General features: G+C 53.7%; 1 protein-coding gene across 1 annotated transcript; it reads left to right on the top strand.

The window, feature by feature from the left end:
- Window positions 1-1447: 1447 nt before the first annotated feature.
- Window positions 1448-15131, top strand: Itih3 (inter-alpha-trypsin inhibitor heavy chain 3). The gene is made up of 22 exons (XM_087182407.1): window positions 1448-1566; window positions 2252-2272; window positions 3181-3347; window positions 3448-3552; window positions 3786-3948; window positions 4460-4573; window positions 5502-5627; window positions 5922-6038; window positions 6295-6463; window positions 7038-7163; window positions 7442-7623; window positions 8953-9138; window positions 9292-9431; window positions 10051-10205; window positions 10361-10363; window positions 12003-12035; window positions 12253-12288; window positions 12429-12542; window positions 13161-13365; window positions 14111-14271; window positions 14452-14563; window positions 14890-15131. The coding sequence occupies exons 1-22, from the start codon at window positions 1474-1476 to the stop codon at window positions 15017-15019; spliced, it is 2658 nt and encodes an 885-aa protein (XP_087038533.1). The 5' UTR covers window positions 1448-1473; the 3' UTR covers window positions 15020-15131.
- Window positions 15132-16094: the final 963 nt, after the last annotated feature.

Here is a 16094-nt window from a genome sequence, read left to right as displayed (position 1 = left end):
CTTCTCTCTACCTGCAGGTGTCAGCGGCTGCTGGCTTTGGTCTCTGTTGGCCAGAGCTCGGCATCTGCTGCCAGTAGAGTGGCGTCAGATTCAGGAAGTTTGAGGAGAGTAGGTGCTGCCTAGTTGGGCCTTCGGCAGAGGTTATTGCCCCCCAGAAGCTGCATCTGTCCTCTGCCATCATTTCACTGGCTTCACAACTCTGTCGTTGCTCTGTGGCTACTGCCACTTCCAATCATTAGTCCACGCCCTCCCTTTGGCATCCTCTGCCTCATACCTTCTGCTTTCTGCTTTCTCTCTCTTCTCTGCTCCTAGCTCTCTCTGTACACCTCACTGTCAAGCTCAGAGCTTCCAGCCAAGGCTACAGGTCCATCCGTAAGTTAGCTGTCATAGGCCAGGTGTCCTTGTCTACTCTACCCTGCAGTGGGCCAAATGGGAGGGTTACTGGGTCAGCACTGCTCAGAGAAGCCATGGGCATAATGGGCATATGGCAGCCTCTCTGAGGGGCTAGGGACTGACAGGGCCTTGGTGTGTCTTAGGAGATCTCAGTCCTCACTAGAAGGATCTCAATCCTCATTCAGAGGCTCCTGCTTCTGAAGCTCCCTTTGTCCTGGATGCCAGAGACTGGCCTCACTGGAGACATATAGGAGAATACTGAGGTCAGCCAAGTGCCCAGCCAGACCGTGGGAGGACAGAGGGGAATGTTACATCCAGTTTGTATCCATGTAGGATACATCCTGCATCCAGAGGGACCATCAGACCTGAATGCACAAACTTCAATACAAGGACAAGATGAGCCCTCAGGGAGCTTGGAGTGGGGCAGGGTTGTCCTGTAGTCCATTAGAGGAAGAGGGTGGAAGGCTCCTGGAGGACCACCCCCCCACCGGAATGGCAGAAGGTTGAGAAATGCCATGCACAGCAAAGAGAGGGCATGCCAGTGTGGGGACGGTAAGTATGTTGGAGCCAGACCCTAGAGAGAGCGTAAGGCTGCAGGATTTAAGGTTTATCCTTTTCCTGAGGCCTGGGGAGCCAGGGAAGGGTAATGAGCATGGGGCTCAGGTATGGAGGTCCAAGCCTGAGGGTTATAGTCTATTTTTGTGCCTTGGGTACCTTGAGAAAGGAGGGGCTGTGATCCAGGGGCTGGCCCAGGACCTGTGAGTGGTAAGGACAAAAGGCAACGATAGATGCCTCCTGCTGTCCATGAAAGCCCACACCCCACCTCCATCACCCACAGCAGGGAAGCCCAGGGGCCCCTTGTCCACATACAGCTTCTATACTCCATAGCCCATGCCTGGCAGGAGAGAAGCCCTAACACTGACAGCCCCCACTGGGCCTCTCTAGACAAACACACCCACACCTAGCTTCCCAGAAAGCGTCCCGCCTTTACTGCGCCAGCCCCATGCTTCGGGTCATTGACCCTGCTTGGAAAATACTGGGCTCATATAAAGAGGACGGGCCAGGCCTGTGTGCTCAGCAATGGCATCTGCTTGGTGGCCCTGCCTCGCATTGGCTTTGTTCTCCAGCTTGGCAGCCTCTGGCTTTCCAAGAAGCCCCCTCCGGCTGCTAGGGGTGAGTCTGCCCCGCTTTGCCATCAGAGCACTGAGGGGTCAAACGGGCAGAAGGGACCATGCTAGGCAAGTCCTCTGAAGGGGTGAAGAGAAGGCAGAGGACTGGCCACTGCTCTGCTGGACAGTGCGGGACATCAGGAGAACTAGGGCCCAGCCAAGGCCTACTCTAGCCTGCTCTGTAACCCTGAGCAAGGCTCTTAAAACTCCGTGGGCCTCAGTTCCCCCACCTGACAAATGGGCCATGCACCATGAACTTCTTGACTCATTGAAGTTACGAAGGCTGAAGTCTCAGGTGTAGAGGTCTCTACAAAATTCGGAGCTGACCCCCATGGGCTGTGGTTGGAAGTGGGGTGTTCTGGGAAGAGGTCTATGGGCCTGGGCCAGGGAAAGCAGAATGAGAGACAGAATGAGTTAGAGTTTGTGGGGTACAAAGAGAGCTCTGGGTCCAGTTTTCCCTTTTCTGCTTGCTGGGTAACCTGGAGCCCTGTCCCTTCCTGGAGCTCAGTGTCCTCACCTATTCGAGAGTCCTTCTACCCCAACATGTGGCCTGGAGGATCTTGTGTCTGGGGGTCCCTCAAAGTTACGTGGTGGGGCACTGCTGAGCCCTGGTCCCAGCCCAGAACCCGTTGCCAGGCCATGGTGCCTGTACCTTTGACCTGATCACTCTGTTTGTCTTTGTTTTGCAGAAACGGAGCCTCCCGGAAGGGGTGAGAACTTTCACTGGGGGCGGGATCCAGGTGGGGCTTGGCAGGAGGCAGCTGCTTCCCCAACTGCTGGAGGTGCCATAATGGCAGGTCCCACACAGCTGGGAAACAGCTTGTGACCTGCTGCCCTATGGAACCATGGCCCTCCAGCCTGGGGGGAGGCTGCTCAGGAGGACCCCGTCAGTCACCCCTTCCTCCCACAAACACTTGCCCATACTTGCTGACACCTGGCCCTGTGAACAGGGCTGGGAGAAAACAGTGGCTTGGCTTCACCACCCTCACAAAGTACCTTTATATCCCTGTGCAAGCAGAGGTCTCCCTACAGCCTCCCTCAGTCCATCACTCCCCTTGGGACAGGAAGGAAGTGCTTGTTTGGGGAACAATCAGCCAATAGCAAAGGACACAGGAGGCAGGTTGGGGTGTACTGGGGGAGAATAGAAAGAGAGAGAAGATGCCAGAAGGAGCTGGGGCAGGGTATTCAGGGGCAGAGCCCGGGCTGAGCAGGGCTCAGGATGAGCCGGGGAGTCAGGACTCTCCCAGAGAAGTTTGGGGCCGCAGGGAAGACCATGGCCCCTGTGATGGGGTGCTGGGGGGTGATGGGGAGCTGTGGGAAAACTGTCAGATCAGGGATTTACAAGTTCTCACTGGCTGTGGCTGCATGTAATCAGATTCCAGAGCTAAGGAGGCTGAGCAAACATCAGCACCACGGTGGCCCACTGAATGTGGAGACGGGTACACTGCTCAGACCTCCAGTGGGGTGACTAAGAAGACCGAGGGGCTGCTTACCAGGAAGGAGCCTGAGAACCTGCAAGGAAGTGTTTGGAAGGGAAGCGGCCAGGCTGGAGACCTGGTTCCTGGGTGCTACCCTCTGACTGGTCACCAGCTCTGATCTCAGCACGTCTCTCCCACAGTTGGTTGATGGCATTGAGATCTACAGTACCAAGATCAACTGCAAGGTGACCTCCCGCTTTGCTCACAATGTCATCACCACGAGGGCTGTCAACCGCGCAGACAAGGCCAAGGAAATTTTCTTTGAGGCGGAGCTGCCCAAGACAGGCTTCATCACCAACTTCACCTTGTGGGTGCCACCATGGCCGCTGGCACTGAGCTCAGGAGGGAGGTCTGGTCCGGGGTGACATCTCACACATCCTCCTCCTCCAAACTCTATTTTGCCACAGAACCATCGATGGTGTCACGTACCCTGGGAACATCAAGGAGAAGGAAGTCGCCAAGAAGCAGTATGAAAAGGCTGTGTCCCAGGGAAAGACAGCTGGCTTGGTCAAGTAAGTGTGGACCAGGGGCCTTGAGGAGAACATCTGGGCTGCCGAGCCCTGCAGAGATGCAAATAGCAGCTATGACTATTGCTCTAGCTAACGGTGCCTATAATGTCTACATTATCGCATTTTAGGTCGAGGCAACAAGGCTCAGGATGGTCAAGCTGGAATTTGACCCCAGGGCTGAGGCAGGGTGGGCGCAGGCAGTCTTTGGGGCAGGTGCTCTCTCACACCCCATCTAGGGCTTCTGGGAGGAAGCTGGAGAAATTCACCGTTTCAGTCAACGTGGCCGCGGGCAGTAAGGTCACCTTTGAGCTAACGTATGAGGAGCTGCTGAAGAGGCACAAGGGCAAGTACGAGATGTACCTCAAGATCCACCCCAAGCAACTGGTCAAACACTTTGAGGTAACTGCTCTGCCTGCTTCCCTGCTGGGACTTCCTGGGGCTGCGGGGAGAGGCCCACACACCAGAGCGCAGGGCAGAGTCAGAGATCAGAAGTGCCAGCCTCACGCTTGGCTAGGGAGCAGAGATGAATTATAGCGCCTCTGGCCACTGCAACTAGGGACCACAGGAGGAGGCTGAGCTGGACCCAGCACACCGAGGATTGGTGCTGGACCCTCGGGGCAACACTGCAAAGTGCCTCTGGGATGCTTGTAACTGTGTACAAAGGCATTTTGCCTACACCAAAGCTGGAAGCTGAAGGAAACATTTTAGCAGTGGGACACACACGGCAGAGTGCAGAACACTTCGGGCTGGGGGACCTTCCACAAGCCCTATGGCCACTTTCCCGGTGGGAGACACAAGCCTTTGACTTCAGCAGTGAACTAGTGGACCCATGTCATTCCATTTGGCCTTGTCCCAGAGGCTGGCCTCTGCACTGTCATTGAGGGACATTGCCTTCCGCTGGCTGTTTCAGATCGATGTGCACATCTTTGAGCCCCAGGGCATTAGCACACTGGATGCTGAGGCTTCGTTCATCACCAATGACCTCCTGGGCAGCGCCCTCACCAAGTCCTTCTCAGGGCAAAAGGTACTGTAAATGCCTCTCAGACCTGAGCTCAGGGGCAGGAACTCTGGCCCCCAAAGGACAGACCTTCGGTCTGGGGCCTGCTGACGCATGTGGGAGGGGGGCCAGGGCGTGGTCAATCCACACCCATCTTCTTTCTCCTTGGCCACCTGGGTGAGGAGTGAGGATGCTGCAGGCAGGGGCTGCTGATGCCATCCCAGAGGAATTAGGGCCTCAACTGTCCTGGGGCCGGAGGGACAAGGGAACTCTTTCAAAGTCCAGCCCCATTCTGCCCTGGAAGTGGACAGGGCGGGCGTTACTGCCCCTGTTTTATAGACAAGGAGACTGAGGCCAGATCTGATGACTTCACATCGAAGAGGGAGAGATTAAAGGGAACCTCATTCTTGGTGTTGGGCAGTTGGCTGCAACCCCCCACACCCCCGGCTATTCCAGAGACTGTGCTGACAGTGGGCAGCAGCTGAGCAAATGTGTCTCTGAACAGTAAGCTCAGGCCTCCAGGATGAATTGCAAGGAGCACACAGAGAGCTGCTGGCGTCTGCAGGGCAGCATTCCCGAGGGTGGTGCTGGGGAGAGGCTCCCTTCTCCTCCCTTCTCCTCCCTTCTCCCTTCCTCTCCTCTCCTCTCCTCTCCTCTCAACAAAAACACTCCAGCACGCAAAGCCACCCAATGTGGAGTTTCCTTCTACCTTGAGTAGCTTTCTGGTGCTGAGCTGAGGGTGTGAGGATCCAGGCATAAAGGAGAGAGGTGCTCAGAAAGATGCAGTGTGGGGAGAAGCTGCGCCCACTGGGACCCGGGACTGGCAGCACCAGTCCTCCGGCTCCTGCCAGTCTCTTCCCTTCTAAGGGCTCCTTGTGGGGGCTCCTTGGGCAGTCTGCCAGTGGGTGGTCTGCCAGTGGGCAGGCCTGGCTAACCCTCCATCTCTGTCCCTCAGGGCCATGTGTCCTTCAAGCCCAGCTTGGACCAACAGCGCTCGTGCCCAACCTGTACAGACTCCCTCCTCAATGGAGACTTCACCATCACTTACGATGTGAACAGAGAATCTCCAGGCGATGTGCAGGTACCTGGCCATGGCTCCACTGGGCTGGACTGCTCCCCATAGTGCTGGGGGAGGCTGGTGCCAGAGGGGCTGCAGCTACATTGGGTGCCATCTGCCTCCATCTTCAGCCCTCGGTCAGTCTCCTCACATGACACGGACTGGCTGATGGCTCAGAGTCTTTGCATAGTGTCCCCTAGAGAACAGGAAAGGGACAGCTTTTGGTTGTGTGGAAAATGCCTGGCTTCTACCTGCAAGGGGAGCCATTGTGGTGCTCCTAAAGGGACACTGGCTTCTGTCTCTCTCTCCCCTTTCCAGATAGTCAATGGCTACTTTGTGCACTTCTTTGCACCTCAAGGCCTTCCGGTGGTGCCAAAGAACGTGGTCTTTGTGATTGATGTCAGTGGCTCCATGTCTGGTCGGAAAATACAGCAGGTTTGACCTCATCTCTCTCAGCACAAGGGACAGGGCAGGGGGGTGGGGAGAAGTGTTAGTAGGGAGAGACTCTGGTATTTCTGGTGAAAGAGGATGAAAGAGGACTCAAACCTCTGCTCGCTTTTGTGGAGACCCTCACGCAGGGCTCATTTGGTGAGGACAACAAAGGCTCCCTTCTGGCCTGGGCTAGGAAGTGATCTTGCCTGCTGCTGCTTCCATGCTCAGCTTCTTGTCTGTTTGTCCCACTCTCCCTCAGACAAGGGATGCCCTTCTCAAAATTCTGGAGGACGTGAAAAAGGATGACTACCTGAATTTCATCCTGTTCTCTGGGGATGTGACCACTTGGAAAGATCAACTAGTTCAAGCCACTCCTGAGAACCTCCAGGAGGCCAGGACATTTGTGAAGAACATTCGAGACCAAGGAGGTGAGAGCACAGGGGACAGTAAATGCGCCTCCCACCAGCTCCTCCCTCTTCTCTGAGCAGCCTGTGTCCCTCCTGCCTTGGGGCAGAGCCTCTGCTGATCTTTGCTGGCATAGAGGTGGGCTTAGCTGCCTTAGGCCTGAAGGCAGGATTTGGAGTGTCTTCTCTGTGGTAGAGGGAAAGCCATTCTTTCTGTTTCTGACCCATGAGCCTGGTGCCCTGCCAATCCCAGCAAGATAAATCCACAGAGAAGTCTTCTTCTTGGTGGGAGACGTCACTGTCTGTGGAAAATCGTAAATGATGTCTATACTGCTCCCTTCTTTCAGCTAGAGGAGCCTGGAGTCCATCTGACTGTTTTCTAAATTGCCTTTATAATCATCACGTGTCTTTTTATCCTCATATGAAAGAGGACATCGCTGATTCATTCAGTGAATATTCACTGAGCGCTACCACATATGAGAGACTGGGTTCTTGGCACATGAGCAGGGTCTACTTTCCTGACCTCCTCCACTCCAGTGTCCTTGTAACCTGGCCTCCTGAGAACACCCTCCCATGGTGCTTTTTGTCTGTGTCACAGCCACCAACATCAATGATGCGCTGCTGAGGGCCATCCATATGCTGAACAAGGCCCAGGAGGAGCACGTGGTCCCTGAGAGGAGCACCTCCATCATCATCATGCTGACCGATGGGGACGCCAATACCGGTGAGGGGCTGGCTGGGTGGCTCTGACCCAGGATGAGGGCCTGACTGTCCCCCTGGCTCTGTAGCAGGCTTACTGCAAGACTCCGGGGAGCTCTTCCCAGAGCGAACCTTCAATTTCCCCACACTATGTGAGCCCCTTGAAGGCTGGGCCCTGCCTCCTCCTGCCAGGGTGGCCATGGTGCTAACAGCTCTGCATGTGTAGGAATCGGGCATCTCCAGGCAAAGCTGGGGCAGAGGAGTCCCAGGGCCACAGTTGCAGCATGAATACCCTTTCTGCAGGTGAGAGCAGACCCGAAAAGATCCAAGAAAATGTGCGGAATGCCATCGAAGGCAAGTTCCCTTTGTATAACCTGGGCTTTGGCAGGAATATGGATTACAGTTTCCTGGAGAGGATGGCTCTGGAGAATCATGGACTCGCCCGGCGCATTTATGAAGACTCCGACGCTGACTTGCAGCTGCAGGTATGCCTGGTCTTGCCCACTTCCACGAATGATGGCGCTCATTACTGCCTCAGGTGGCTATGCCACTGTATGACAATTTCAGCATTAGAAAGAGCTTCCTTTTGCATTGAAATCTACCATCAATAGCGTCTGCCTCCTACCCATCAATAATGGTTCCTATTTTGTCCTCATGCAACAAAGAACAGACCTGCCTGCTCTGTGGGATCAAATACAAGACATTCAGTGAAACAGAAGCAGCTGATAAGCAAAGAATAAGTTTTTATGTAAATATGCTCAAATATTGCATCAGACGTTGTATTAGTTTACTAGGGTTGCCATTAAAAAGTGTATGACCACAGACTGGATGGCTAAAACGACAGAAACTGGGATAATTCTGGAGATTGCAAGTCTAAGATCAAGGTGTCAATGGTTGGTTCCTTCTGAGGGCGTTGAGGGAGAGATTGGTTCTAGCCCTGCCTCCTGGGCTTGTCAGTAGTCATCTTCTCCACTCTTTCCCCCTCCTCACCTTTGTGGTACTGGGGATTGAAGCCAGGGCCTTTACACTGAGCTACATCCTCAAAAATCCCTTTTTAGTTTTGAGACAGGGTCTCACACAATTGCTAATTTGCCTAGGCTGGGCTCAAGTTTGCAATTTTCCTGCCTCAGCCTCCTGGAGTGCTGGCATTATAGGTATACAACACTACACTTGGATTCAATTTCCTTTTTTAATAAAGATATGAGTCATATTGGATTAAGGCCCAAGGTAATGACCTCATTGGATTATCTTTGTAGAGACTCTACCTCCAAATAAGGCCACATTCTGAGGAACTGAGAGTTAGGACCACAACATACGAACTTTGGGAATGCAGTACATAATTCAATCCATAGCAAGCATACTTATTCTAAAACAAAATTTTTGTTTGACATTCTGATTGAACTGAGTGTCCCATCTTTACTTGCTGAAACTGACAACTTTCCCCAGGCAGGTGACAGCATCTCTACCTCCGCAGATGGACCTTCCTGTCCTCTCCTCTGGCTGCCACCTTCTCTAGCTAGCCAGCCTCCCTTCCCTTTCTTTTTCCTTGTTTTCACTCCAACATGTACTTCTCGAATATTTCTCCCTGTAGGGAGCTGTCTTTTCCTTCTGTTCTTTCTGGTCTCTGCAGGGGTAGGGTGCAGGGACGGCTCCCACAGACTGGAAGGCGCAGTCAGGGCCATGCAGAGTAAGAATGAGAGGATAGGCCCGGCCATGGGTGCTGACGCCAAGCCACGCAGCACTAGGCGCTAGCCCACCCCAGCCCCACATTGCCCCAGAGTCTGAGATGACGGGATCTTTCCCCTGGACCCCAGGGCTTCTACGAGGAGGTGGCTAACCCACTGCTGACCAGTGTGCAGGTGGAATACCCCGACAATGCCATCCAGGACCTCACCCAGAACAATTATCAGCACTTCTACGATGGCTCTGAGATTGTGGTGGCCGGGCGCCTGGTGGACGAGGACATGAACAACTTTAAGGCAGATGTGAAGGGCCATGGGGTAAGTGCGGATTGGGGTCTGGGCATGTGCTGGGGATGAAGCTCAGCAGTCCGGGCCTCAGTTTCCTGGCTGATGGTCCAGGAGTGGCCACCCCTGAACCTGGCCCATCTGGCTCCGGGCTGCAGCCCTTAACCCCCTCACCTTTTCCCCCAGGCCCTCAGTGATCTGCTCTACACAAAGGAGGTGGATGTAAAGGAGACGGAGGAGGCCCTGAAGGAGCAAGACTATATTTTTGGGAACTTCATTGAGCGGCTCTGGGCCTACCTCACCATCGAGCAGCTCCTGGAGAAACGGTGACCCTGGCTCACCCCTCAGGCAGCCGGGCCCCAGCCTAGGCACCGGCACTGCCCCTACACCAATCTGAGCCACCCTGTGCTGGCTGCACTCTGAGGGAGGCTGACAGGGAAGAGCACCTCGCCCCGCCCCAGCACTAGGCTAGCCCCTAGTGCTTCTGCGGCTTGGCATCAGCCCCATAGCCAAGGAAATACCAGTGAGGCCAAACAGAACTGAGGGCTGGGACTCAGGCCCCAGCACCCAGAGGGCAGAGCCAGGCCCACTCCAGAGGGTGACACAGTGTCATTTAGGCTTATCAGCTTGCAAAGCCCCCAGCACAGGAACTGGCACGTGCTGGGCACTTGGTTCAAGGGCACTATCACAAGTCATTGTCATAGGGGCCATTTCAAGCCACTGATATTTTATAGGTGGGGAAACAGGCCCATAGAGGAAATAGCTCCAGGGAGCTGGTGAACAAGTCTTTTTTGAGCTCCACTGGGGTTCACTGTGGGGAAATTCAGCAATGTGGCGGGGGTATGAAGAGCCCCTGGTTGCCCCTGGGCATCCTGGTCTGGTTCTCAGGGCCACTGGAGGGACAGGCAGACAGGGGGCTGTTCTCAGGGCTGACTCTCCACACAGCAAGAACGCCCAGGGCGAGGAGAAGGAGAACCTCACAGCCCAGGCCCTGGACTTGTCCCTCAAGTACCACTTTGTGACTCCGCTGACTTCCATGGTGGTGACCAAGCCAGAGGACAATGAGGACCAGACGGCCATCGCTGACAAGCCTGGGGAAGGTGGGCACAGAGAAGGAAGGGCAGAACCTGGAGACTCTCTCTAGGACCCTGGGCCCTGGGTACTCAGCAGAGGAGTTGGCCTGCCTGGGGAGGCCAGACCTCCTAAAGAGAGGCAGGTCCGCGGCACCAGAAGGAAAACAGGCCAAGGGGTAGAGAAGGTGGTGTGGCGATACCAGTCATCAGAGACAGTGGGGTGTGGGGCAGATAGGAGCCTCTGAGCCTCTGGCACACTGCCCAGGGGCCATTTCAAGGAAGGGAATTAGGCTGCAGCATTCAAGGGCTCAGACAAGAAGCACTTCTAACCCAAAAGTCTGGCCCAGGGAGCAGACTACTAGGCACCTGAGGATTGTGAGAAAAAGAGGTGGAAGCCTCCTCAACCAGACCCCAGGCTGTACTCCATGAGTGGGTGGATGGAACTCCCAAATACCCATTGTAACTGGGCGCAGCGGAGAGGCTTGGCATTCTGAGGCATAGGAGGCAAATATTTGGGCCAAGCCAGGACAGGCCTCTGGCTCCCATGAGTTCCTGGTTGCAGGGGACACCTTGTTGTGACAAAGCTTGCTGTGGGCCAGGCAGCAGGCTCCGGCACTCTTGGCCACTACCATCTGTTCACTGGCCCTGCTAGTAGTACATGGCCTCTAACACATTTCTCCCCTCCCTCCCTCTCTGCCCACAGATGCAGAAGGTAAGGCCAGCCAGCAGCCAGATGGGCACTGTGGAAGGGAGATGGGAAGGAACTGAAGAAGTCTTTCCAAGCCAGCAGGGATGCTTCGCCGGAGGTGGGTGGGGCACTCAGCAACCCTGGCTCAGGTCCAGCTCTACTCCTACCACCTTGTGGGTGATGGAGAGTCAGACTCTGCACATCTCTGAGCCCCGGGGTTCCCACCAGCTGGCTAGGAGTGGATTTCCCTGCTGAAGAAAGGACAGTCAGTATGAAAACATTCTGTAACCTGTGCAAATTAGCAACTTACTGTGTCAGGGAATCGTATTCAGTCCCACAGAAACTCTCCACAGGATCCCTTTGTGAATCCTTTATTCCTGTGCCATACTGAGGGAACTGAGGCACAGAGAGATCAAGTCTATTTGTTCAGGGACTCAGTAGAAGTCCTGATAAGGGATTTGGGCCGAGGCAGCTTGGGCCCAGGGCTCATGATGCAGATTGCTGGGGGTCAGAACACTCTGTGCATCCTAACATCGAACTGGAACTTCACCCCACACCAGCCTACCACCGGGCACTGTCTCCTCAGCACCTGCCAGGCTGCCCACCTATGTCTAAAATAAGGACCACATTTGGACCCGCCCATCGCTTCTCTCTCAGAGCAGCTCTGTCACTTTAGTCACGAGTATGCATATGTCCATGCCACTGGGTGTTTTCCTACCGAGGAGCAACAGGCAACATCAGGCCTCACTCTGCCCCACATCTGTCTGCCATGAGCATTAGTAACCCAGAGAGAAGCTGGTGACTTGGTTTTTGCATTTTCCTCATGTCAAAATGTCATACCTCTAGCATAAAATCATACCATATTGGGCCTGGGATTTACCTCAGTGATTCCGCCACCTGCCTCGAAAGCACAAGGTTCTGAGTTTGATCCCCAGTACCAAAAAAAAAAAATCATACCGTATCACCAACACCCGGTAAAGGGGGTTCCCTAGACAAGTCTCCATTTCTAAAGGCTAAACTTTGGGGCCACATCATTCCTAACAAAGGGAACCAATAGCCCCAAGCCAGGCTAAAGGAATAGGACTTGGGGGAGAGAATGCCTACATCCAGTTCACAAGTGCCCTTTGGCTTTTTAGCCCGATCTGCAATCCCCTCCACGGCCTACCAAGGTGAGCACCTGTGCCTGCTGTGGCCATCTTTGCCCCTGCCTTATTCCCCTCTGTGGTCTTTCCTCAATCAGCTCTCTGGGAGGCAGATGGGCCAGGTGTCCTGGGAAGGAATGAGAGCATTAGGGAGCAGGGCGGGGAGGGGATAAGCCGGACTCCCGCAGGGGTCCTGGCCCTCTCCAAGCTGCCGACCTCAGCCCTGTCTCCCTTTGCTCCACAGTCAGCTACCAGCCTCCTCAAAACCCCTACTACTATGGTGAGTGCCTTGGTCACCCTGGGGCATGGGTCAGGGTCCCGGGAGCAGAACCCCAGCCTGCCAGGAGTCAGGGGGCTGGGGGAGGCCCTCGACACAGGGAGAGGTGCCAGGAATCACTCCCTTCTCTGACGTGCCCTCAGTGGATGGGGACCCCCACTTCATCATCCAAGTCCCAGAAAAAGATGACGCCATCTGCTTCAACATTGATGAAGACCCAGGCATGGTGCTGAGCCTCATTCAGGACCCGGTCACAGGTAGGGGCTACAGGCCTGGGTTCTTCCAGAAGGGGTGCCTGGAACCCCTGGGCAGGCTCATGAGCCAGGTCCTCCTCACTCTGCCCACTAACACACTCACCTTCATATGCAGAACATTCTAGGGGTGGGGCAGGGGCCACCAGACTGTCTCCAGTGCTTTTTGTTTTCTGTCCCCATATTGGGGGTGGAACTCAGGGCCTACACACTGAGATACATCCTCAACCCTTTTTATTTTTTTATTCTGAGACAGGGTCTTGGTAAGTTATCTAGGCTGGGTTCGAATTTGTGATCCTTCTGCCTCAGCCTCATGCTAGTGCTCTTAGAAAGAGGCCGAGTTGCTGAGTAGCCTGGTGCTGGGGGTAAGACCCAGCTGTGCTGGGAACAGTTTTCTCTGGACTACACTCTCTGGTCTAGGCAAGGGGCAGATTCACAGTGTCCCTGTACAAACCAGACCTAAAGTGTCCAGAACAGACAGGACTGGGTGCTGAAGTCCTAGGCTTTCCTTAGGGGCCCCGCCCTGGTACTCAACAGGCCTGGTTGAAGGGGAAGGCACATCCCTGAATACCAGCCTGTATTCAGAGGGTTTCTGGTCTCTCTCCCTAACCCTCCCTTCGGCAGGTCTCTCTGTTAATGGGCAGATCATTGGAGACACGAGAGACAGCTCTGACTCCAATACCACAAAGACTTACTTTGGAAAACTGGGCATTACCAATGCTCAGATGGACTTCCGGATTGAGGTGACAACAGAGAAGATTACCCTGTGGAATGGGGCTGTGCCGACCACTTTGAGCTGGCTGGACACAGTCATGGTCACACAGGATGGGTAAAGTCCTCCAACTGCGTCTCCAAGGGATACAAAAGCCTGAGGCTCTTGAGGGATCTGGACCAATCCCAGGACAGATATCCATAGGGCATCATGAGAGACTGGTGGACTGAGTTCAGACCTCAGGGAGGGTAACCACCGCGTCCCCAGCTAGACCCTGGGACCCCTGTCAGAGGCAAAATTGGTAGCTGGAGAGTTCATAGGACTGACTCTGAGGGAAAGACTCGTTGGATGAGAACACTAGGTAAAACCTGGGCATAGTGGCATGCACCTGTAAGTCCCAGGGCCCAGGAGGCTACAGTGGGAGGATTGCTTGAGCCTAGTTCGAGCCCAGCCTGGACAACATAGTAAGACCTTGTCTCAAAAAATAAAATAAAAGAAAGAAAAAGGAAGAAAGAAAAATAAAAGACAGCGTTAGGTTAATATTGCATTTTCTCTGGCTGAAGGTATAAGTTCCCAAACTTAGCCTTTCCTGTGTCTTCAGACCCTCCAGAGCCCAGTGAGCAGGGCACATGTGGTATTCCCATAGAGGCTCTGGGGCCTGGACTCCCAGGATACCCCTCTCCTGGTTACACGAGATCCACTTACTGGAGGGCAGAGACATGCACAAGGCACCGTCTTTTTTAGCCTCTTCCTGTAGCTCCTTGAGTCGGTGTGCTCTCAGGTGCTATGTACCCAAAAAAGCCTCACCTTATTCACATGGTCAGTGTCATGGATCTCAAAGCCACCTCCTCTTTTCTCCTAGGCTGTCTGTGACAATCAATAGGAAGAAGAACATGGTGATTTCCTTTGGACAGGGGGTTACCTTTGTGGTTGTCCTGCACCCGGTGTGGAAGAAAGCTGACTTTCTAGGTTTCTATGTGGTAGACAGTCACCGGATGTCAGCACAGACACACGGGCTGCTAGGTAAGGAATGTTCACACAGCTGGCTGTTTAGGCCACATAGAAGCATGAGAGTGGCCATCCTTGTCACCCTGTACTCAGCTCACAACATCCATTCAGCTTTGTGTGAACCCTGAAAGGCCAGAAGCCACAGTACCTGTGGCAATGGCCAGGGGCTGAGAGCATGGACGTTTTTGTTTCCAGGTCAGTTCTTCCACCCCTTTGACTTTGAAGTATCTGACATCCACCCAGGCTCTGACCCCACAAAGCCAGATGCCATAATGGTGGTGAAGAACCATCAACTGACTGTCACAAGGTGAGGAGACACCTCTGACACCTTCTAGTTCACACCTCCCTAGCAACAAGACAGGAGCAAGGAGCCCTCTCTGTAGTGGCACATTTTCCTGGTGGGCTCTGGTTTTCGTACTGTTGGTTTTGGGTTTTTTTTTGAGGTCTCTAAGCCCCTTTTAATCAAGGGGAAGCCCAAAGTTGGAACCTTGGAAAGAATAATCATGCGAACTCATTCTTGACCAAGGACTTCTAGACTCAGACCGACTCCACACTTTTTCAGCCTTAAGCCCATGACTATCACAACTGTCTTCCTCACCCTATGCATTACAGCATCTCTCTCTCTCACCACAGGGGCTCCCAGAAAGACTACAGAAAAGACACCAGCATGGGCGTGAAGGTCAACTGTTGGTTTGTCCACAACAATGGAGAAGGGCTGATTGACGGTGTCCACACTGACTATATAGTCTCCAGCCTATTCTGAGTAAACATGCCAGCTTCTGTTGAGACAGAGGGCTCAGTGCATCTGGAACATGGGCACAGAACAGGGCTAATGGGAGTGGTGGGGACAATAAAGCCTGATGTGGGAACAGACAGCTCCTAGCTTCTGCATGCCTCAGTGGGTCCCTGCTCCGAGAAACAGACAGCTGAATCAAGCAGCTCAAGGAAGGGTTGGCTGGTGGAGGCAGCATCTTGGGCCTCTCTGCTGATATAGCTGAGAGACAGAGTTGGTTAGGCTGGTGCTACTGGGGATGGAAATCAAAAGGATGATGTGGGGGAAAAAAATCAAGAATAGGAGCAAATGGGCTCTGAGAAGTCAGGATTGAGTGCATTTCAGGGCCCAGGAATGTCATAGAAAAAGTCAGTGGTCATGGCTCAGGAGTTCCTATTAGGACCTTCAGAAGTAGGAAGTGCTTCATGGCAGACATAGCTTACAGCTAAGCAGAGATGTCATCCATCTGTGTTAGTTTCTGTCACTGTGCAAGATATCTGAGATAATCAACTTAAACAAGGACATTTAGGGCCGGGAATTTAGCTCAGTGGTTCTGCTGCCTGCCTCGCAAGTGCAAGATCCCGAGTTCGATTCCTGATACCAAAAAAAAAAAAAAAAAAGGACATTAATTTTGGCTCAAAGGTTTCAATGTGGAGGCAATACATCATGGCAAGAGTATGTGGCAGAGAAGGTCTGTTCACTTTATGGTGGTCTAGAAAGCAAAAGGAACCTGGAAGGGCCAAGGCCTCAGTATCCTCCTCAAGAGCATGCCACCCAATGACCTAACTTCCTTCCACTTGGCCCTACCTTCTGAAGGCCCCATCGCCTCCTAGCAGTGCCACAGGCTGGCAACCAAGACTTTAACACACGGGCCTCCAGGGTCATTCAAGACCCAAACTAAAGCACTACTCATCTATCCACAATCCACCCATGTCTTCACCCACTCATTCTACTATCCATCCATCCTTACCATTCACCAACCCATCAATCCTATCATCAATCTGTCCTTCCCACCATCTGTCCATCCATGGATTCAGCAGATGAACACAATACAATACCCTGGGTT

This window comes from Heterocephalus glaber, unplaced genomic scaffold, assembly GCF_053883595.1.
Source record: "Heterocephalus glaber isolate CG9 unplaced genomic scaffold, H.glaber_assembly_v1.0 deba00001472, whole genome shotgun sequence".
Taxonomy (NCBI): Eukaryota; Metazoa; Chordata; class Mammalia; order Rodentia; family Bathyergidae; genus Heterocephalus; species Heterocephalus glaber.
Note: the sequence above shows the minus strand (reverse complement) of the source record. Positions and strands in the feature narration are given on the sequence as shown.